We start from the raw sequence: 22,986 nt of genomic DNA, 5'->3' as shown, positions 1-22,986 counted from the left end.
CGTGGGAAATCCTCAGGTGTCCAGCCGTCTTTATGCTGGAATACTCCAGCTATTTCTGTGACAGTGTCCACTGAATAGCAAGCTGTGCTTTCCCAGATATCAAAGACAGAAATCAGAGAGCTAGTTTTTTCTGGCCATTTGCACACAGCAGCCTGACCCTCAAAGACCACAAGGAAGAAAGAAATAAGAAATAGCCTTTGTCACATATACATTACAGTACAGTGAAATTCTATCTTTGCATATCCCATCCTTGGAGGTTAGGCGTCAGTGCGCAGGGTGATACAGTGCCCCTGGAGCAGAGAGGGTTATGGGCCTTGCTCAAGGGCCCAACAGTGGCAACTTGGCAGTGCTGGGGCTTGAACACTGATCTTCTGGTCAACGACCGAGAGCCTTAACCACTTGAGCCACCACCACCACCGCCCTTAAGGGAAGGTCTCTGCATCGTATGTGGAGGCCATCTTGGAGAGTGTCCCAAGTGGCATGGGATATGGCTGTTGGGACTTCTGTTCCTTATGTTAGCTGCCATTTTTTTGAACCTGGTTAGGATAGTGGCTAGTCAGAACATGGACTGGGTCACGGGTTAGCAAATAAATGTAGGCTTTGTCCATCGTCTCTTTTTGACTGACAAAAAATTGCTGTGATTAGGACCCTTTTTAGACCCTTAACCCAATCTGATGTTTAGTTGTGACTGTTCACTGACCCTCCTTTTTTTTTTCTTCTTCCCCTAAAGGAAGAAGGCCTGAAAGAAACTGGTGGAGAGCTGAAGGTGTTTACCACTCAGAACCTGAGTCCTGGAACAGGTGAGTACCCCTCAGTGTCCAGGTCTGCTGTTCATCAGAGCAGGGGAGTCGTTATTTATCACTTTATACATCTTTACATGTTATTGTTAAGTGTGGTGAGACGCACTGAGCTTTAGGTACAGATTCAGCAAGAGGGTATTGGTATTGGCATTTCTCTCAGGATATTGGAAGCTCGATTCAGATTCTTGATGTCCTTGTGTGTACATGTGGGAGTTCTCTTGCAGTGAGTCTGTTATCACGTCTGCATCACTGGACTCGCTTGCACTGATTGGACTGAGGTTTGAATTTTTACTGGGGAGAAAAATCAACAGATCGGAGCAGTCTTGTAATGAAGTGTCAGATCTTTCTAAAACAACACTTTATAATCATCGTTAATGTGATTAATAATTAAAAAAAAGTGGTTATTGTTTGCTCAGGGCGTTCCTGCTCGTCACAGCAGAAACGGGAGTCCACGTACTGTATATCCGGCTTTTACAGAAACCACCAATCACCTGGGAGAAAAAGTTGCACTGGTCTGTTTTAGTTCAGGCGCAGACACTTGCACATTTTCTTATTGTTCTACATTACTTCATTTCTACTAGAGTAGAAAGAAAGCGTCTCTGTGTACTCTCTCAGATAAACAGCTTTTTCCTCAGCATTGTTTTTCTGGTCAGTGTGTTGTGAAAGATGTCATGGTATGGGTTTTTTTAATGGTTAATGGTGTAACAGCATGCAGACCAGTCTGTGTAACTGTCTCCAGAAGAGGGCAGGCATTCAGGGAGTCATGTGAACCTGAGAACATTAATAACTTGTACAGATACAACACACAGACTGTTCATCACTCAGACCTTCATATTAATGTTGAATATATTAGTAGTAGTAGTAGTAGTAGTAGTAGTAGTAGTAGTAGTATCTGCTGCTTGTGATAGAAAAATATCAAGGGGAAGGTGTACAAGACAGTGGTGAGACCGGCCATGCTGTATGGTTTAGAGACAGTGTCACTGAGGAAGAGACAGGAGTCAGAGCTGGAGGTAGCAGAGCTGAAGATGTTGAGGTTCTCTTTGGGAGTGACAAGGTTGGACAGGATTAGTAACGAGTACATCAGAGGGACAGCTCATGTTGGACATTTGGGGGACATAGTTAGGCAGACCAGATTAAGATGGTTTGGACATGTCCAGAGGAGGGAGAGTGAGTATATTGGTAGGAGAATGTTGGACATGGAGCTGCCAGACAGGAGGCAAAGAGGAAGGCCAAAGAGGAAGTATATGGATGTAATAAATGAGGATATGAAGCTAGTGGGTGTAAGTATTGAGGATGCAGAAGATAGGGATAGGTGGAGAGAGATGACTTGCTGTGGTGACCCCTGAAGGGAAAAACCAAAAGAAGATTATTATCTGTTGCTTTTCTCTCTCAGGTGCTGTGGTGTCTCTCGTGACTGTCCATCCGTCTTCTATTACCGGAGTGAAGCAGATAATGCCCAAAGCACTCGCTGCCCCTGGCGTTAATGTGCTTTCACATGTGGTAAGACATCTAAGGGTCATAACCGTCCCGGGGAACTGGAGTGACTATGCTGCTCATCTTGTTTTGACTGTCAGTGTCTCTGACTATGTGATAGGACTTTCCATTCCCAAATAAGACTAATCTCGCCTGCACCAGAGCTCCTTTCCCTTCTCACAGGTTATCTCTACCTGTTCCCTAATTAGAGCCAGGGCTCCCTCTAATACCTCTCTTCTCCTCCAATGAGGTTTCCCCATCCTTCGTTTAGATGTGTATGGAGCATAACAGCCATAAAATCCTCCATTAACATTAAGCGAGGTGACCTGTGAGAGTTCCACCTAAGCTGATCACAGAAGTTTGGAGTCAGCAGGATTAGAGCGCAAATCATCGCTATCATCCAATTACAGACACAAGCTCTCAGCCAGAGCTGGGTGGGAGATGGACACTGGGATATTGTTGGTTATCACTTTGTTTGATTATTATAAAGGATACAGTGATGTTAGGCTAACTGATTTTGAAGCTAGCAACATAAAGGTCCAGGTTGCGTTTTATTTTTAGCAGCATGAAGGTTATTGTTGGCAATTAAAGCTGAGCACATGAAACATGATCGGTATTAACTGAGTATTTGATATGTTGAAGTTAGCAAATGCTTGCTTTACTTTGAATGAATCAGACAGTGTAGAGAGAACTGGAAGGGATGAGGGCTGCACACTGAGCCTTTTCCCCCCTACATAGAGTCAGAAAATGTTTCCTTGCAAGTTCATGTTCAGATTAAGTTTGCTTTCTGCTAACTTCCTGTAGGAAACTCATTGGAGGATGACAGCAAAGCTGAAAAATCTGGTTTTGGCTACACTGGATTTTTCCTGCCTATAAATTACTTGGATCGTTGTCAACAATTAAGAAATATTTTTTTGCCTTGGCATTTTCCTGCAAAGATCACATCCTGTAAGGAGCCAGTTTAGCAAATAACATCGTCTAAAGATGTCTAAAACTAAAACTTACACAAAACAGAAGAATGTAATTTCAGACTTTAGAGAAATGGACTCAAGTTTTATCACTTCAGTTTGCAATCAGATTGATGCCCAGGCAGAATTTTGGATCCATGTATGTAGTAGCAAATATCAAAATGTCACCATGTGAATGTTTTCCAAGCCACTAAGCACACACAGTGGGATTCCCAGTTCATTAATTTCTGATAATTTGGTAGACGCTGTACTTTTATTGGCTTATAAAGTGTGTATACGTCACGGCAGTGTACTAGTACTTGGGGTGTTCATATTGTTTTTGAACCTTGGACGACTAAATTCTGGTGCAAAGCTGTGACTTTTAATGAACAATGTAGAAATTCACTGGTACTAGTATTACATCTGTGTAAATGGCATGATGAGTGAATGTAAATGTTGAGCATTATTCATGTGTTCTGTATATGTAGGTGATCGGTACTCCTCAGAGACCCACTGCTCCTGCCGGTGCTGCTCTGTTAACCAGCCCCAGAACTCCCAGTACTCAGTTCCTCACTCCACAGACACACACACGAGACGCTTCACCCTGGTCCAGTGGGTAAGTCATGCACTGTGTCACCTCTCTGCATCTCAGCAGGGCTAATAACACACACCACACTTATTTATGACCACCAGGGGCCAGTTATCTCAGTCCCCATGCTGCTTTTATATCGTATCAGAGGCAGCTTTGGTTAAATAATGCCACTTACCTGCAGGATGTTTGTGTTTAGACCTACAGTGTAATATATCATTATATACTGGTACTGGGCTTTAGATTAAACCCACAAAACCAACAGAAAAATTATTGCAACCTATAGTTGTTTTCACGTCTTCATTCCAGTACACTGTATTTGAAATCATATAAACAATTACCGTAAAGTTGCACAGAGCAAATGGACAGCTCTAATCCATTACAAGGTACCATCACTAGGGTTAAATATCAGAATGATCGATCAGCACATCGCCTGTATGACATTTCTCCCCTGCAGCCGCAGCAGTAGAAGAGGGGACAAGAATGGGAAAGGCTTGAGACACTTCTCCATGAAGGTATGCGAGAAGGTTCAGAAGAAAGGCGTAACCTCCTATAATGAGGTCGCAGACGAGCTGGTGACCGAGCTGAGTTCTGGAGACAACATCACTCCAAATGAGTCTGTAAGTTCTCACCATTAACATGTGCAGCTCTTAGGTGAGGTTATGAGAGGGTTTTTTTTTTTTTTTTTAATACTGTTTCTTAATGTTGATGATCTAATGAGGAGAAAAAAAACCCAAGATCAGTCATGTCAGAACCTTTTCCAAAAAAAAAAACCTCTTTGTTGATAATGTTTTGGAAACTCGTTTATACTGATCAATACTTGTTTCTGATTTGTTTTTAGCTTACTTATATGTTGTAATTTTACATTAAGACTGGAAAAAGTTCTAACACGATTTCTCTTGGTTTCCTAGAAGAGTTTATTTTCCTGATATTTCTGATATATTCAGCAAATTTATTATTCTTCCCTTCATAATCATAGGTTTTCACTTATTGTAAAGTGAAACTGAAATCTAGCACTCGCTAAGGATTGTCACACCCTTTGAGAACGTTTCTGATGAAGTTGATCTAATTTGTGTTTCTTCCTATGTTCCTGCACCGACAGCATGTTTATGACCAGAAGAACATTCGGAGACGGGTATACGATGCACTAAATGTCTTAATGGCGATGAACATTATCTCTAAAGACAAGAAGGAAATCAAATGGATCGGCTTCCCAACCAATTCTGCTCAGGAGTGCAAGGACCTGGAGGTTAGAAACCAATAAATGACACGCATGCAAACAACATGCATAAAGTACAGGTCAATGCACATTTCAGAGTGGGTCAGAACATAGGATGGGCTTTTCATGCTTTGATACAGTCAACACATTTACAGTGGTTCTAATATGATTGGAATTTGAGGAGCGTCCTTGATTTTTGCACACATGCTGCGGTATTATCTGTACAGTGTACTGATCCAGAGTTTTCATCACCACAGGCCGAGCGCCAGAGACGACTTGAAAGAATAAAACAGAAACAATCTCAGCTACAAGAACTTATACTACAGGTACACACACACACAGAGGAACAAATATGTTTCTTCAAACCACAAGTTCATTATGGCTCCTAATTACACACCTTTGTACTGAACATCTAGCAAATAGCCTTCAAGCGCCTGGTACAAAGGAATCGTGAGGCAGAGCATAAGAACTACAGACCTCCTCCCAACACAGTCATCCACCTCCCCTTCATCATAGTGAACACCAGCAAGAATACAGTCATCGACTGCAGCATCTCAAATGACAAGTAAGTGTCATTCGGACTTGTTCTCCGGCTCACGGCATCGCTCAAGCATGCTCGGTGTGAAATTTGTTGTCCTCTACAGGTTCGAGTACCTGTTTAACTTCGATAACATGTTTGAGATCCACGACGACATCGAGGTGCTGAAGCGCATGGGCATGGCCTTCGGGCTTGAGTCGGGGAAATGTACAACGGAAAATCTGAAGATAGCCCGGTCCTTCATACCTAAAGCTCTGGAACCATTTTTAACAGGTCAGAATATATATATAAACCCTTCTTCAGGGGGTTCTGATTTGCTTTTGCACATTTAACATGAAATGATGTGTTTTAGAGACCACAACTCCAAGCTCTCTACACTCCTCAAGTCCATTTAGAAGACTGGGATTGTAGTCAAAGAGCAAAGCGTTTAAATTCACATGGTGTAGTCTTTCTCTGAGTACGTCATTCCACCCTGTGGCACAGCATGAGCACGATTCAAAATGGCTAGCTTCACATGTCTCAGGAAGCATGTAGTAGCCTTTACTCTCCCTGATGTGCAGTTTTGTGGTCTGTGACTGTCTGAACTTTCACAGAGTGTGTACACTTCTGCAATAGGCTATAGACTGAAATCTTTCCAGTGTGCAGTGTCACATTTGTGATGCTTTTCCTGGCTTGTACCACAGTTTCTTCGTTCAGTTTCCTGTAAAGGAAATAGTATCCTGCCTCAATTGGGTTAAGTTCTGGTGATTTGACCTGACCTGTCTAAAACGCAGTAGTATTTCTATTATAGTTGTATAATATAGTACAGTTGTGTTAAATAATTTTCTTTTCTTCTAAACCCTTTGTTTAGATATGGCACAGGGAGTCCCCAAGCAGCCCAATGGAAGCTATTCTCGCACAAACAGGTCAGTTCCTCTGCTGTTCTGCAGAATTTCTCCGAGTAGACATTGTGGTCAGTCTCCGAGCAGATCCCATGCACGTCGTTTCGGTTCGGTTTAAGTCATATTTCTATTTTTAATGTACAAGCTCAATTATGACTAAAAGAATTCACTCAACATGGCAAATAATGTCCAGAAAAGGAATGACTCTGTACATAGCAGTGAGTGATAACGATTCATTCTGTGCAGTGAGACTTTCAGACTCATTCATTTGCAAATAAAATATCTACAGCTTTTTCTGCCATTACGAGTAGGCTGCAATCTGTCCAAAGCTCTTACACCATGATGAACAGCAGTGTTACTGTATACTGAGGTTCAGTAATCGTGCTGATAAAGTGACCGGCAATGAAATGAATCTCAGGCTGAGGTTTTTAGTCATGAACCAGCCACTATTTATTGAATGATAAGTGAATGTACTCACAATCAGCCTCAAATGAAGTGCGATCTCTTTACAAATCTGCCACTAAAACCTTAAGTTACTGAAGCAGAGCTAGAACACGCTCCTTAGTGTTCATAAACACTTTATAAAACACAGTGCTTCTGAATTCTCCAGTCTACCTGCTCTGACATTAGTGCCAGCTGTAATGGAATAAGAAGCCTTTATTTTTCTCACATATACATTACAGCACAGTGATGTTCATATATCCCAGCTTTAAAGGTTGTGGACAGAGCGCAGGGTCAGTCATGATACAGTGCCCCTGGAGTGGCAAGGGTTAAGGGCAGTGGCAGTTTGGCAGTGCTGGGGCTTGAACTTGGTCCTCCAGTCAACAACCCAGAGCAATAATCGCAAGGCTTACCAAGTTTGTTGACGATTGTAAATAATTGTTTAGAGCTATTATAACTCGTCTCATGGACATTGCACATTTAATGTAACCCTAAACAGATAAAAAGTACATTGTGACGTTCATCAATAAGCATCACAACACCCTGTTACAGATTATTATTTTATCCCTCGCTGATCTTTTGACAGTGACAACGGAGCTGTTGCCACTATGGCCTCCAGCTCCAACAGCTCGTACCACGGCAGCTCTCGTGACACTCCAGCATCCTTCCTGGAAGACGAGGAGGAGGAGGAGGAGGAGGACGAGGAGGATTTTGAAGAGGACGATGATGAAGATTAACTGGTTTGCCCTGCCTTTCCTCTCAGTCAGCACCACCTTGAGCATGGTGGTGTGTATGTGGGTGGAGTGAGGTTCTAATGAGAGGTTTCTGTTCTTTTGTGACCTGAAATTCCTCATGTGGTTGTATGTTCCAGCAACCTTTCACAGTCTGCTGAGCGCAGTGCAGCTGCCTTGTCAAGGACTTCGGTGGTGCTTTGGAAATAGATTTTTTTTTTTTCCCCTTCTAATTATATTTAGTGCTTTGCCCCATCCCCCCTCCTCGTTTAACTCCGCCCCATCACCGTTTATGATTCTGTTGGAAGGTGAGATTAATTCCTGTGTGATTCTCTGCCTGTAATTTCTCCACTGTCCAAAGATTCTTACACAAATTCATACAGATGGCCGTTTTCCTAACCTTCAGCTTGATGTGGGAGATTTCTTTTCTATTCCCTTACTTAATTTCGTACAGACAGCTATTTTTCTTATCTTATGTGGGGTTTTTTTTAGCATGGTTATTTTCTGCCATTGTAATAAGGTTTGTTTTGTAATTCCAAAGGCTAGTTAAGAAATGAATATTACATTTTCTGCAGATGTTCATTTTTATGTGAATTCCTTCTTCTTTTTTCTTTTTTTTTTACAATTATTTTTTACAGAAGAACAAATATCCTTCAGATTATATACATTTTATATGGGTTTATACGGATGATTCATATTCTTTTGTGTGTTTCTTATTTCAAGAAGGGCTATGAAAAGCATAAGGTATTTGTAATCTTTTATTCATATCTTTTATTTTAAGACTTTAGTGTGTGTTGATTAACCTACATAACATTTTTTTTAAATTAAGAAAATACATTTTCTGGAAAAGTAAATACAACTAGATTTTTTTCTTTTTTTTTTTTTAAAGATTGTCTCTAATACAAAGGCTGATTTGCAAAGCAAGTTTTTTTGTGTGTGTTATGAATTCGTACTGGAATGACTTGGAAAATAAAATTGGAAAAAAAAAGAAGGGCGCGAATGTGATTTTGAACACGGTTAACTGAAAGCGTTTAAATGAAAGATGACTTTTCCTTCATAGGGATCGTAGAAGTTCTGATAAGCGATGTTGTTAGCCATGACTCTGCACTGGATCACCGCATGCCTCTGGTTAACAAGATCAAATTTCACAGCCACCAGCGGATTCACGTAGGTTGGCTAGGAGAGAACACAACACGAGTTCGTTGAGACGTGAGGTTTACTGTGAAAAAGCAGAATGCACCTTGAAGGTGTGCTGTACCTGGGCCAGCCTGCCGTAGTACGGGAAATACGAGAGGTCGAAGCTTCCATTAACGGGGTAGTACTCATAGCCGCGAACGTTATCTTGACCCTCCTGCAAACACACACGCACTTCTCATTAGGCTTATCAGTGCTATCAGTGTTTAACATCCATCGGAGCACTAATATGGTCCACACTCACCAGCACCGTGCAGTTCACGTATGGTGCACTTCCTGTTCCGTTGTTGGGCAGGAAATGGATGATCTGAGAACAATAATGAGTTTCTCAGATGCACTGTAAAAGCAGCCTTTGGATTATTTCTATTTGTTTTTACCTTACCCTGTTCATCTTGATGATCACACATGGCTGGGCAGTGTTGTACCCGAACGTGGGGTCACTAATACCGGAGCAGTTACCCAGTGTGCTTTGGTAGAAAGGACAGGACCACTTTGTATGTTTCGGAGCGTTGAACGTATTTTGGATGAAATACTTGCCAGTACTACAGTTGTAATTATTGCAGTGTGTCTGTTTGGTATCATTGTACGCTGCATTAAAGGGAGGGGGGAGAAAAAATGATTTGTTGAAACGTCGTGTTCATATTTGGAGTTTGGCTATGAAGACTAGATACGTACGTTCAAGGAAGTCCTTAAGAATATTGGACATCTTCATCCAGTTTTTCTTATCCGACATGTTGTAGTTGATCTCCAGCACTTCATCGTTGTACGTGTCCGGCCAAGCCATTACGCCTATAAAAAATAGTATGGGACAGTGAGAGCTGTGTTCGTATTTTCTTGTACATTATATTTTACAGTGAAAGAGCTTTAAGGGTTCGTTAACCTGGCGATTTTAATCGATCCTGGTAGTCCGGGGTGTACGGGTTCAGTGTGTACATGAGTACGTAGATGGCCAGAGAAAACAAGGCTGTCATCACCACGTAGAATGCTACGTAATACAAGCTGATGTACACTGAAATAAAGAGTAAGTAAAAAGTAAAACGCCCGATTTTGCTTCTTTTTAATGGCAACAATTATTGAGCAGTGTGAAGTTCCTGATATCCATCTGCAAATAATCGCTTATCTTTCTGCCTTATCTCTCGGCAACACGCACTAGAAAGCCGTGACTCCCTTTACCAAAAACAAACACACCGCCATTCACTTCACACAAAATGACCGTGACAAAGTCAGAAGAAGGTCATGTGTCCTTGAGTAAATTCACGACACAAAATTCAAGACGAAATACAGCCTCGATTATTTAGCTAAGGACCACGCTGGCGTTCTGCTGTTCTCTGGAAGCACAGTTAGAGCTGAGCTTTTTAATTCATAAATGGTTTAAAACTGACTTGAGGTCAGCAGTAACAGTAAAAGTCGGGGTTTTTTTTAAGTATCTTTGGTTTGCGTTTTCTTTCATTTAACACTTTTTGACTAGACTAGAAGGAAAATCTCTACTTTCTACATCACTACATTTCTCTAATATTGTGGTCTGAGGCACAAGACCCTTATTTTCCCCCTCTGTAATGACGAGATCTACAAGCTCCAGGACCTAAATTCTTAACTATCTAAACTTTACAGCAGCAAAAATTGAACTTAATACCCACGATATATGATGATACATCATTAGCTTATTTTACCTGGTGAAAGGGGCAACAGTTTACCATCAGAATTGAGGCAAAAAATCGTTTTCTTTTTTTGGACCTTTCCTACAAGTTTTTACTTATTTGAAGCTGTTCTTTACAAACGTCTACTATTCATTACAGATGATTAACTGCAATTGTAAACATTTTACAGGACTTACCCCATTTTTCTGGTGTTCTACCCATAAATTTCCCTTCATCAGAATTCCAAACAAAATGGCCAAAATCTTCACACCTTTGGCCACAGGTTCTCTTTTCCTTCAGCGCAGCCATTGTAGAGGACTTTTCTGGGAGCTACTAGTTTGTAAAAATAAAAATCTTTCCGAATTAATCTCCTCTGAGGGGGTTTCTTTTGGTGTCTTGTGTTTGTGAGGGCACAACAGTTGTGCACGACTTTTTTATATACATGGTGATAAGCACACAATTAACATGCATAACTCTGGGCAGGACTAACCTCTCACAGGTTCTCTCATTCACCCAGTAATGGAAATGTGCAGAGATTCGTTGTGGTCACCTTGAAGCCTTGGATAAGGCCGTAAGGTCTCAGCTTGAGTTTGAGTAAGGTCTTGGTCCCTTATCAAACAGTGGGAACAATTCAGAGATAAACTGTTTGGTTTTAGAGTTAACATTGACCACTGGAAGCAAATGCTAAGATGTTTTCAGCGAGTGTTATTCAACACCATTAAACACTTATCACAGTATCTGGCCTGAGACTGATGGGAAGAAGCTTACATACAAGTATGTTCAGATCTCCTGAGATTATATACTACAGGGGTCAAGTGTACCTCATAAAGGCCAGATATTGCTAATGTCAAAGCAAGACAGAGTGATCTACTTGACCTCACCAAGCCGTCATTTGTCTATTTTTAAGTATTAAAGTGAATTAACACTTTTTTTTGTTTGTTTGTTTGGAAGTTGAGTCCTTAAGGGTTAACATGGGGAAGGTATTATGGAGTTAGGAGATAAGGGCTTTATGAAAGGTGATGAGACAGGCAGATCTGGGTGTGCAAGTGTCTGTGCCATAGGGCTTAGACTTTCATGCTACTGTCTAGCCAAAGCCCCAAGCTGGATTCCACGAACACTTTCTCTGCCTGAATCCTTCCAGACGCAATTCTCTAGGATCCTGAGTCCCCTGGATTTTGATGTCTGGTTATCCAATCTACTTCCCTTTGTCTCCTTCATTGGCATTCTGTCTATTTGGAGAGAAGCACTCAAACCCTGAACCAGAGTAGTTGTTCTTCTGCACGATTAATTTTCATCTAATCAAGTCCGGCCGTTGATTTGACACCATGGATATTGGTGGTCTTACAACAGTGGTAGCCAACTCGGCATACATCTCCGCTCGTGGAAGCTTCGATGGCTCGGCAAACCCCGCAGCAAATCGGGACAAGAAGTACCATGCCAAGCTGAAACTGCCTCACATCACAGTATGTGAAGGCCTCAGGGAGACACTGGACCTCCAGTTCAACAACATTTGTGTCGAGCAACCCATCGGCAAGCGCCTGTTCCAGGAATACCTAGAAACAACTAACGAGTACAAAGGTCCCTCTCGCCTGTGGAAGGATGTGGAGGAATATGACACTGCTGAGGACAAGGACCGTGTCAGTAAGGCTGCCAAGATCCTTCAGCGCTACATGGACCCTGCAGCCAAGTACTTCTGTCCCTTTCTGCCTGAAAACGACATCACCAAGGTGAAAGAGCGGCATGAGAACGCTTCCAATGACTTATTTGTTGACATTCTAGCCTGCGTTCTCGATTTCCTTAGGGAGGTCCCATATACCTTCTACCTGGAGACCATGTACTTCAAGAGGTTTCTGCAATGGAAGTGGCTGGAGATGCAGCCCATGGGTGAGGACTGGTTCCTGGACTTCCGCGTGCTTGGTAAGGGCGGCTTTGGCGAGGTGTTCGCCTGCCAGATGAGGGCCACAGGGAAGATGTATGCTTGCAAGAAGTTGAATAAAAAAAGGCTTAAGAAGAGGAAAGGTTATGAGGTAAGAATCATATGAAAAAGATTAGAAATGTTTAAGGCTTTATGGAGAAATACTGTATCATTGTTGAGTCTGGGAGGAGGCAGGATGATCAAGTCCTGAATATATTCAACATGATGGTTTAGAATTAAATAGGGTTAGTAAACACTACGTGGCAAACTTTTCCAAAGTTGGTTTTGCTTTTTATCAAATACTGAAACATCCACAGAACATGTCTGTGAATTATATTAGGAAATGTCCACCCAGTCTAAACCCTTCTCAGCGCTTATTTAATGATAAATGTATACCAAAATCCAAAAGAACCAATGCAAAGTCTTTCACCTTCAGTTGAATGTCATTGTTACTCAGATTACAAGAGCTGCTTAGTTGCATAAGACTCAATACTGTGGATTTCAAAGTTTCCTGTTCCCTAAGAGTCAGTAACTAAGCCCCTTAACCAGCGCTGCACCTTACTACACTGGTAGAGTAATGGGGAAATAAAAATTCAGACACCTTCGTTTCTGTTAATATATTTCCAGTGGGTTTATCTTTTATGTTAAGGCTACAAATCAGGTTCTAAATGCTGCACAGAAATTTGAGTAGAAAAGATCTTGCCATTGGCTGGGAAGATTTTACTCAAGTAGTAATAACAGTGCAGGTGAAGAAGCTGTTTCTCGCTAAGGTTTGCAAGGAAACCATTATAAAACACCTGAGGTGGGGAAAAAAGCAACTGAGCCTTCAACATCCCTGAGTGCAAAATAATTGGGATGTTCACGAAAACTGTATTTTATTCATCCCCAGACAGGAGCACCATGCATTTTACAACATGCTGATCAGATTAAGATGCCAGCAGTCAGTATGAAAAGAGCTGCAGGAGAACCTGAAATCAGCAGGAACAACAATTATCTCTGTTTCTGAACCCAACACAACACTCCTCTGCTAACAAGGAAGCACACACACACACACCTAAAAGCATTTAGCAGTTTGATAAGAATTTAGCTCATGGTGTTTAGAGAAAGTAGGGTTGCATGTGCAATACCATTAACACCACACCTATAGTGGGGGCATCAGGATATGGGGCGTCTTTTACCTTTTACACTCACATTATCACTGAAGGAAACATGAATGGAGTCTTATAAAGGGACATGATTTTTTTTTTTTTAAATGGAGAAGAGAAGCCAAGAAAGTGAATCTGGGGAGAACATGGATGTTTCAACAAGACATCGACCTCAAACCTGCGGCCAGGATAACTCCAGAAGCCTAGCCAATCTCCTGCCTTAAACTCTCACTGAAAACTTCCATTGTGGATTTTGGATCTGTCAGAGGGATCTGTGGTTAATTTTGGGTTTTGCCTATTATTACTATTATTACTATATCTCAAACATTTGAAATAACAACCAAAATAAGTGCAAATCCCCCCCCCCGCCACTACATGCAACTATAATAGCAGAGCACTTAAAAAATATTAACTTAAGCAATTATATTTCAGCAGTAATGTATTATTTGACACAACACTATGGGAATTGGGGTAATAAGCCCCGGAAACTTCAATATATTTAAATATGGATCAGATTTGTCTGGGAGCTGTACGAAAGAAAAGTAGACCTCTACATGCTAACATTGAGACTTTTTGCAAATATTAGCATTGAAACACGAGGATTATAGCTTCTACAGAAAGGACTGTTGGTCATGTAACTGTGTAACGGACATTTATGCAGCAAAGAACTTGAACCTAGGATCAACATTGTAATAAAGCACTGAACCGAGGTATAGATTCTTAGGCAAAGTCACATCTAATGGCTTACATTTGCTCATTTACTTAAAGGTATTAGGCTAGTACTTTTAAAAATGTGACATGGTGTATAATTTGAGTTTGTTGGTCTTGTCTAGGGCGCCATGGTGGAGAAAAGGATTCTGGCTCGTGTTCATAGTAGATTCATTGTTTCCCTGGCCTACGCTTTCCAGACCAAAACAGAACTTTGTCTGGTCATGACCATCATGAATGGAGGAGACCTGAGGTTAAGATCCAGTCCTCAAGAACCTCTACACATGTTCAGGGTTTTTTTTTTATTTTACTACTCAGCAAAAACTGTCATTAGCTTATTAACAGTCCATATCGGTCAGAACATCTTGTCTTGCTCATATGCCTTTTAGGCGCTTAACGAATATCTGAAATGGGATTTTGTGCTTTCTTTTGTTCTCAGGTACCACATTTATAATGTAGATGAGAATAATCCAGGCTTTGATGAGCCCAGGGCATGTTATTATGCAGCACAGATCATTCAAGGGTTGGAGCACCTTCATAAGAAGAGAATCATCTACAGAGACCTGAAGCCAGAAAATGTTCTTCTTGACAATGAAGGTGAAATGGACAACCAACCACCATACACACAAATTACTGCTAGAAACTTTACGTAGATCTGTGACGTACAAAAAAAAAAAAAAGAAAAAAAGATGGACGCGGCGCACTTAATGCTTTCGTAATACTGTATAAACATGGCAGTGATTGTTGTTTTAGCTTGGAGTACAATCTTTGACGTTTGTTTGCCATTGTGCTGATGTTTGTTCAAAGGTAACGTGCGTATCTCTGACCTTGGCTTGGCTGTGGAGCTAGCAGACGACCAGGAGAAGACGAAAGGCTATGCTGGGACTCCGGGTGTGTTCTGACATTTCAGTCGGTGCACCAAATCTCCAAATTTTCTGTTTTGATGCTCAGGATCCAGGATATAAATGATTGTATGATTGATTGCGTGCATACTGCTAAGAAAGGCTTGTCCAGTGAACCCAGTTCATTTACACTAACACTTTTCACAAAAAAAGCTACTCCTATGATGAAAGTGTTAAGGCTGTTCTATGCAGGTATGAGAATACTGCTGATCTCTGACGGTTTTCTTTTCTGAATACAGGATTCATGGCCCCTGAGCTGCTGAAAGGAGACGAGTATGACTACTCTGTAGACTATTTTACTCTTGGAGTCACTCTCTACGAGTTCATTGCTGCCAAAGGCCCCTTCAGGTCTCGAGGGGAGAAGGTGACCGACTTCATTTTGGTTATGTTACAGACACTAATTTAACCTCGTCCTAGTCTGAAACCGTGTTTGTCTTGATCTCCTAGACCTATGCAATTTTCATGCAAAATTGTTTTACACAATTTTCCACTTGCAACTAAAGTTAGTTGATGTCTGCTCTTTAAATGTTTGCTTTCTTAGTGTTTTTTTTTTTTTTTTTACTGGAGATAAAATAACAGAAGTCTTTCTCATTCACAGTCTATACATTTATAAACATATCTTGGTTGATTTTTTTTTTAACATAAATTGACCAGTAAAATAAAGACAAGTGTAAAAATGTCTGTCATCAAGTATTTTATGACATTTGGGGATTATGTAAATGGTGTAAACGTCTGACTATTATTATTTTATCACAGTCTCCAAAAAATGGGCGTGATTAAAGGTTTTTAAATCAAGTGCAGTGAATGAGGAATCTATGGTCACATGACCTAAACCAGGATTCCCAAATTCCAGTCCTGAATGGTCAGAATCCAGCACACTTATTGTATTATATATAGCAGGAAAATCAGTAAACTGTGCTTGACCCCAGCTCCTGTCTGGAAGGGAAATCCTGACCTATAGGAATATGTTGATCGGCTTAGCAGCTTAACGTGGTTGATCTCAACAAGTGATTTCAAATTCCCACTGTTTAAATTTAGGATGGATTAGAAGAACCGAGGGCATGAAGCCTTTATTATCGCCACACACACATTACAGCACAGTGGAATTCTTTTCTTCGCATATCCCAGCTGAGGAAGTTGGGGTCAGAGCGCAAGGGCAGCTGTGATACAGCACCCCTGGAGCAGAGAGGGTTAAGGGCCTTGCTCGATTGCCCAACAGTGGAGCTTGGTGGTGCTGGGGCTTGAACCCCGATCAACAACCCAGAGCCTTAACCACTTGACCCACCACTACACCACTAAGTAGGATTAGTAGATATCACGATTGCTCGAAACCTCAGGGTTTGTGTAATTTGGCACCCCATCCAGGGTGTCCCCCACCTTGTGACCTGAGACCCCAGGGATAAGCTTCCCAGCAACCATGTGTTCGATAAAGGAGTACAGGAAATGGATATATGGATGTTTAAAATTCCATATTGAGCTAGGAGCGCCTCCTGGTGGGGATATTATAGAATTAGGATTAGACTCCAAGAATAAATTCTTAACTCTTATCCTTTGTATAATATCTTTCTAACCAAAATAAGCCATCAGTTCCTATTCTTGTTTGCATACTCATGAAAAAAACACAGGTGGAGAACAAAGAGGTGAAGAAGCGCATCCTGAATGATCCAGTAACCTACACGGAGAAGTTCAGTGAGAATGCAAAGTCCATATGTGAAGCCTTGCTAGCCAAGGAAGTGGACAAGAGGATGGGCTTCAAGAATGGGTCTTGCGATGAGTTGCGTGCGCACCCTTTCTTCAGCAACCTCAACTGGAGGAAGTTGGATGCAGGTATGATGGGGCAGTAATGTTTTTTTTTTAAAAAGGGCTACCTTGGGAAGACCTTTATTTCTAGTCTAGGTCTAGTTCCTAGACAGAAGAGAGACACTCAGATCTGTTCCTCTACTACAGGAAGTTTTAGCCGACGGTCTGGGGTCAGGGTTTTCAGTGGGGGATTCCACTTCACCTGGCAGTCACTGTGATAGATGGATCATCCACAAGTGTTTCCATACTAAGTTGTCTCCTTTGTTCTCATAGGGATTCTGCCACCTCCATTTGTCCCTGATTCGAAGACTGTGTATGCCAAGGACCTTGATGATGTGGGTGCTTTCTCCACTGTGAAAGGAATCAACCTGGAAGACGTGGATAAGGAGTTTTTTGATGAGTTCGCCTCTGGAAATATCTCCATACCCTGGCAGGAGGAGATGATTGAGACAGGAATCTTTGGCGAGCTGAATGTGTGGGGTCGCGGAGGCACGTTGCCCAATGATCTGCGGCGCGAGTCTATCTTGGAGCAGCCTCCCAAGTCTTCCACTTGTACCATTTCATAAACGCTTACTATAAAAAGAGAACATTTTACCCCTCTCCTTATTGCTCTCTGATTGGGATGATGCATGGACATGAAGAGGTTCAGGAATGACCAGCAGGATGAAGTTATTTTATGTTATCATGTAACAAATGGACTACAGAGCAGCTGTAATTTGTTGATACAAGCTTTGAAAGAAATGAATTAGTGGTTCGCATTAATGAGTAACTCTAATACCATAGTGCTGTTAAATTTTCGATTCTGTTTGGCCAAAAGGTTTCAGATCTCAGGTTCTATTTCAGCCCTCACCAGGGGCATTGTCTAACCCCGGGATATCCTCATGTACACATGCTCACACATACCGTCAACAAGTAATGAAGTATTTACATGTTCTACTCAATGTATTTTCTTCAGAAAATGAAGGCGGCTTCTGTCCTATTCCAGGCCGATTGGTTCTTGAAAGTCCTCTCTTTTTGCCTGGTCAAGTAGCCAAAAGACTGGTCAGGAGATTTTGCATCACAGTCATCATAGCAATACTCTTGTCAGCAATATGCTACTGTACATGGAACCCAGTTTCTGTTGAGGATGTTGTAGTTGCTGACTGCAGCCATAGCTCTGATTCTCTTGGGTTTGTTGGAACTGAGGAGTTGCCAGACATGGCTGAATCCCAGGCTCAATTTAAAAAAAGACATATTCTCATATCAGCAAACAGAGCACAGAATCTGACCCTGTAAAAATGTGAAGAAAATTCATATACCGGGATCATGTTCTCTATTGGAATGAGATGGTCACCACGCATGCCTCCTTTGCCGTATTGGGAGGAGGGATATGAACCCTTAATATGAGGTCAGAAAACATTAACCTGCTGACTCTTGCAGCCTGAGGCAACACATATACCCAAGACAGTGGTGCCAGCACCCAGAGGTGGTATAGCAGATCTGGGGAAATTTGGACTGAGATAGGAGTGGAAAAGTTCTCTAGGATACATGACAAATTGCACTACCTCTGTTGCTGATCTGATTCTGCCCAGGCTTAAGCAGTCAACCCACACAGTTCTGCTCAGAGCACCACAATGACCAATGAAACCATGGTTCTCATACTAGTGATTGGGACACTCCCTGCACAGGCAGACCTTTTGTCTAAGATATTGCCAGGTCAGCTATGTCTGTGGGCTAGAGCCTTGGCTTTTATACATCGCAGGTAGAAACCTTTCCAAAAATGCTGTTTGTCTGCTGCTCAATGCTACAGAATGAATCGGTTCCTCACTATATTGACGCAGAGGATATTCAGACGTTAGACACCATGCCTGGCAGTTAGAAGGGGTGATTCACGATTCTGTGGTCACCCAACAGGCACTCTCAGACCTATGGACTCGAGATGAATGTGTTTATAGCAAGTATTACGTCACTGTCAATGTTATGTTTATTATTGCACCTTTTCTAATACATTCTCATTCAAAGGGACGTTTATGGCTGACCCACAACATAATCTAATACTAATAATAAACTAATTGAATCACTGTGTTGCTATACACCAAGGAAAACCATAATTGTTGATCTGTCAGTTTTGATCTGTTGAAGGGATCTGTTTTGTTTGGGGTTGTTAATTTAAAGAGTGAGAAAAAATGGCTTGTGTGGGAAAAACCACTCTATTTATAGCTGCTCTAATTTAATGATAACAGGAATGAACTTCCTCTTCGCTCACAGCAAGTTAAGTTTAACTCTAAACTGTTAAAGAACTGACATGTCACTTGTTAATACGTTAAAAAGTGTAATTCGTGTCATTCTGGGCAAATTGCTGTGGTATGGGAGGAATAAACCGCTTCAGGATGTACTGTTATATGAGGTGATGTGGCCCGATTTGAAGAAGTTCCCAGAAGTTGATTATTTTCCTAACAGCGCACACTGTCATGTTTAACTAGCTTCATCTCCTCATTGAAAGGTCCCACAGTGTGGATTGTCATTACATTGCTGTATTTTCTGTGTTTATTATGACTATCTTAATTTGCATATTGTACTGAAGCTGATGAGGATATGAAGGATTATTAATAAACCTTAGTCTGATTAATTTCATCTCTTGCAATAATTCACCATACACCATACATCTGTAAGACTATTTAATCCAGCAGAAAGAAAATCATGTGTGAGGAATAATAATAATAATAATAAAAGAGGTGCTGAAGACTTTACAGGAAATGCTTGTGCTTTTCATAGAGTTTGTATTATGGTTTGCTGAGTAATCATGCCCAGATATGCTTATTTCAGCCATCTTAGACCACCTTTTTGTGTAAAAAGCTGTGAGTGAACGTTGATTGTGCAAACAATATCATGAATAATGATTTTTTGAATTATGCAATAGGTATCACATCTATACAAATAAATATTTTGACAGAAACCTGCTGATTTTGTGGATTTATTTCATTTAAATATAATTATGTTGATACATGCTGTAAATATAGTATGCCATGCTAATATATTAACAGGATGATAAGTTTAGCCTATTTTTATTTATTTATTTAAAAAGGTTTAGGCCAGTGTATCTCAACCAGAAGTCTGTGTTTAGTTTTGTTAAAGTGGTGGAATTCCATCATCATCATCATCATCATCAAAGTCAACATTAACATATTGGCATTAACCTAAAAACATCTTATTCACTTTATGGCCAAAAGTTTGTAAAACTCTGTTACACCCAAATGTGGTTCTCCCCCAAACAAAGTCTGAGGCACACAACTGTGTAGAACGCTGCGGCTTTACAATTCCCCTTCACTGGAACTAAACCCTGTTTCCAGCATGACGATGCCCTGTGAACAAAGCAGAGCTCCATGAAGACATGATGTGTTAAGGTTGATGAAGGTGAAAGAACTCGAGTATCCTGCACAACCCAACATCTTTGGGATAAACTGGAATCCCAGTTCCCAGTGCTCTGTCTCACCACGGCTGACGTGAAGAAAACTCTATGCAGAGTTAACCCACGGAAGTCTGCTGGACCAGACAACATTCCTGGCAGAGTTCTCAGGGAGTGTGCAGAGCAGCTAGCAGATGTCTTCACTGACATCTTCAACATCTCGCTGAGCAGCTCCATCATCCCTACGTGCCTCAAGACAACGACCATCGTCCCTGTGCCAAAGAAGTCCACGGTTTCCTGCCTCAATGACTACCGTCCCGTTGCACTCACACCAATCGTGATGAAATGCTTCGAGAGGCTCGTCATGAGGCACATCAAGTCACAGCTACCACCCTTGCTGGACCCCTTGCAGTTTACGTATCGTCCTAACCGTTCCACGGAAGACGCCATCACCACAACCCTGCATCTGGCCCTCACACACCTGGACTGCAAAGACTCCTACGTTCGAATGCTGTTCATAGATTTCAGTTCAGCATTCAACACAATCATCCCTCAGCAGCTGATTAAGAAGCTGAGTCTCCTGGGCCTGAACACCTCTCTCTGCAACTGGATCCTGGATTTCCTGACTGGGAGACCTCAGTCAGTCCGGATCAGGAGCAGTATCTCCAGCACCACCACACTGAGCACTGGAGCACCTCAGGGCTGTGTGCTCAGTCCATTGCTGTTCACTCTGCTGACTCACGACTGTGCAGCAATGAACAGCTCCAACCACATCGTCAAGTTCGCCGATGACACGACCGTGGTGGGTCTCATCAGCAAGAATGATGAGTCAGCATACAGAGAGGAGGTGCAACATCTAACAGCCTGGTGCAGAGCCAACAACCTGTCCCTGAACGTCGACAAGACCAAAGAGATGGTTGTTGACTTCAGGAGAGCACAGAGTGACCATTCTCCGCTGTCCATCGATGGCTCCTCTGTGGAGATCGTCAAGAGCATCAAATTCCTTGGTGTCCATCTGGCGGAGAACTTCACCTGGTCACTCAACACCAGCTCCATCACCAAGAAAGCCCAGCAGCGCCTCTACTTCCTGAGGAGGCTGAGTAAAGCCCATCTCCCTTCCCCCATCCTGACTGTGTTCTACAGAGGGACCATCGAGAGCGTCCTGAGCAGCTGCATCACTGCCTGGTTTGGGAACTGCACCGTCTCAGATCGCAAGACCCTTCAGCGGATAGTGAGGACAGCTGAGAAGATCATCGGAGTCTCTCTCCCCTCTATCACAGACATTTACACTGCACACTGCATCCGCAAAGCCAACAGCATTGTGGCTGACCCCACACACCCCTCACACACACTCTTCACCCTCCTGCCATTTGGAAAGAGGTTCCCGGAGCATTCGGGCCCTCACAACCAGACTGTGTAACAGTTTCTTTCCTCAAGCCATTAGGCTCCTCAACACCCGGGACTGAACTGTTCTACACTCTCACACACACTCTCACTCAGGACTGAACTGTTCTACACTCTCTCACACACACACACACTCACTCAGGACTGAACTGTATATTAACTCTCTGTCTCTCTCACACACAGATACACACACTCTCTCTTGACTGTGTGGATGCACTCACACACACACATAATTTATACTGTTCATTACTTACTGCACTACCTCTACCTGTCATCCGCTGCTATAGTTATATTTATGTTTATTCTATTTGCACTACCTCAACCGCTGCTGTGTATTTTTGCACAATACTTTTTTTTTACATCATTTCACTTTATCTATTTTATTTCACTTACATTCCAGTACACGTTCTTTTATTTCCTTTCAGCGCTAAGTGTCCTGTGTTCTTTTGTGTTGTCTTTATTGTATTTATTGTCTTTTTTGCACTGTCTTGTCTATGCTCTGTTTGCACCTAGCTGCACACTGTGCACTTTACGTGGCTAAGACAAACTTCTGTCCTAGCTCTGTGGTGTTGTTTGTTGTTTTGTATTGAACTTCTTGTTGTATGTTTATGTAGCACCAGGTCCTGGAGAAACGTTGTTTCATTTCACTATGTACTGCGCCAGCTGTATGTGGTTGAAATGACAATAAAAGCTTCTTGAATCTTGAATGGCATGCTCAGAAAGCTAATATGGGTGTAATGTCCACACTTTGAGACAGTATCTATCTATCTATCTATCTATCTATCTATCTATACGTACATACATACATAGTCATGGCCATCACCCTGTATAGTGTTCTATCTATCTATCTATCTATCTATCTATCTATATGTACATACATACATAGTCATGGCCATCGCCCTGTATAGTGTTCATACATAGTCATGGCCATCGCCCTGTATAGTGTTCATACATAGTCATGGCCATCACCCTGTATAGTGTTCTATCTATCTATCTATCTATCTATCTATCTATCTATCTATCTATCTATCTATCTATCTATCTATCTATCTATCCATACATACATACATAGTCATGGCCATCGCCCTGTATAGTGTTCATACATAGTCATGGCCATCGCCCTGTATAGTGTTCATACATAGTCATGGCCATCACCCTGTATAGTGTTCTATCTATCTATCTATCTATCTATCTATCTATCTATCTATACATACATACATAGTCATGGCCATCGCCCTGTATAGTGTTCATACATAGTCATGACCATCGCCCTGTAT

At 41.7% G+C, this 22,986-nt stretch overlaps 3 protein-coding genes across 3 annotated transcripts in view; 2 read left to right on the top strand and 1 right to left on the bottom strand.

Annotated features, from left to right (window-relative positions):
• The window catches only part of tfdp1b (transcription factor Dp-1, b), a 17,211-nt gene extending 9,043 nt beyond the window's left edge, over positions 1–8,168 (top strand). The window contains exons 3-12 of the mRNA XM_058380571.1: positions 731–800; positions 2,194–2,300; positions 3,709–3,836; positions 4,267–4,429; positions 4,912–5,058; positions 5,286–5,354; positions 5,445–5,593; positions 5,673–5,839; positions 6,417–6,471; positions 7,475–8,168. Coding sequence (XP_058236554.1) covers positions 731–800; positions 2,194–2,300; positions 3,709–3,836; positions 4,267–4,429; positions 4,912–5,058; positions 5,286–5,354; positions 5,445–5,593; positions 5,673–5,839; positions 6,417–6,471; positions 7,475–7,625 — 1,206 coding nt within the window. The 3' untranslated portion in view covers positions 7,626–8,168. The remainder of the gene's footprint in view (positions 1–730; positions 801–2,193; positions 2,301–3,708; positions 3,837–4,266; positions 4,430–4,911; positions 5,059–5,285; positions 5,355–5,444; positions 5,594–5,672; positions 5,840–6,416; positions 6,472–7,474) is intronic.
• A 468-nt stretch (positions 8,169–8,636) lies between these two features.
• LOC131346852 (potassium-transporting ATPase subunit beta-like) lies at positions 8,637–10,774 on the bottom strand. Its single transcript, XM_058380572.1, has 7 exons — positions 10,648–10,774; positions 9,694–9,822; positions 9,489–9,602; positions 9,196–9,401; positions 9,058–9,120; positions 8,878–8,970; positions 8,637–8,795 (listed from the first exon to the last, which is right to left on the bottom strand). The coding sequence occupies exons 1-7, from the start codon at positions 10,757–10,759 to the stop codon at positions 8,637–8,639; spliced, it is 876 nt and encodes a 291-aa protein (XP_058236555.1). The 5' UTR covers positions 10,760–10,774.
• On the top strand, positions 8,692–19,843 carry grk1a (G protein-coupled receptor kinase 1 a). Its single transcript, XM_058380569.1, has 7 exons — positions 8,692–12,477; positions 14,344–14,471; positions 14,658–14,815; positions 15,026–15,109; positions 15,360–15,484; positions 16,746–16,947; positions 17,194–19,843. The coding sequence occupies exons 1-7, from the start codon at positions 11,776–11,778 to the stop codon at positions 17,484–17,486; spliced, it is 1,692 nt and encodes a 563-aa protein (XP_058236552.1). The 5' UTR covers positions 8,692–11,775; the 3' UTR covers positions 17,487–19,843.
• Positions 19,844–22,986: the final 3,143 nt, after the last annotated feature.

This window comes from Hemibagrus wyckioides, linkage group LG26 (genome assembly GCF_019097595.1).
Source record: "Hemibagrus wyckioides isolate EC202008001 linkage group LG26, SWU_Hwy_1.0, whole genome shotgun sequence".
Classification (NCBI taxonomy): domain Eukaryota; kingdom Metazoa; phylum Chordata; class Actinopteri; order Siluriformes; family Bagridae; genus Hemibagrus; species Hemibagrus wyckioides.
Note: the sequence above shows the minus strand (reverse complement) of the source record. Positions and strands in the feature narration are given on the sequence as shown.

Coding starts and splice junctions, on each gene's coding strand:
- LOC131346852 (XM_058380572.1), bottom strand. CDS start 10,759: ATGGCTGCGCTGAAGGAAAAGAGAACCTGTGGCCAAAGGTGTGAAGAT. Junction 9,402..9,488: donor TCTTAAGGACTTCCTTGAAC/GTACGTATCTAG, acceptor CCTTTAATGCAG/CGTACAATGATACCAAACAG. Junction 9,121..9,195: donor TGATCATCAAGATGAACAGG/GTAAGGTAAAAA, acceptor TATTGTTCTCAG/ATCATCCATTTCCTGCCCAA.
- grk1a (XM_058380569.1), top strand. CDS start 11,776: ATGGATATTGGTGGTCTTACAACAGTGGTAGCCAACTCGGCATACATC. Junction 14,816..15,025: donor TGTTCTTCTTGACAATGAAG/GTGAAATGGACA, acceptor GTTTGTTCAAAG/GTAACGTGCGTATCTCTGAC. Junction 15,485..16,745: donor TCAGGTCTCGAGGGGAGAAG/GTGACCGACTTC, acceptor AAAAAAACACAG/GTGGAGAACAAAGAGGTGAA.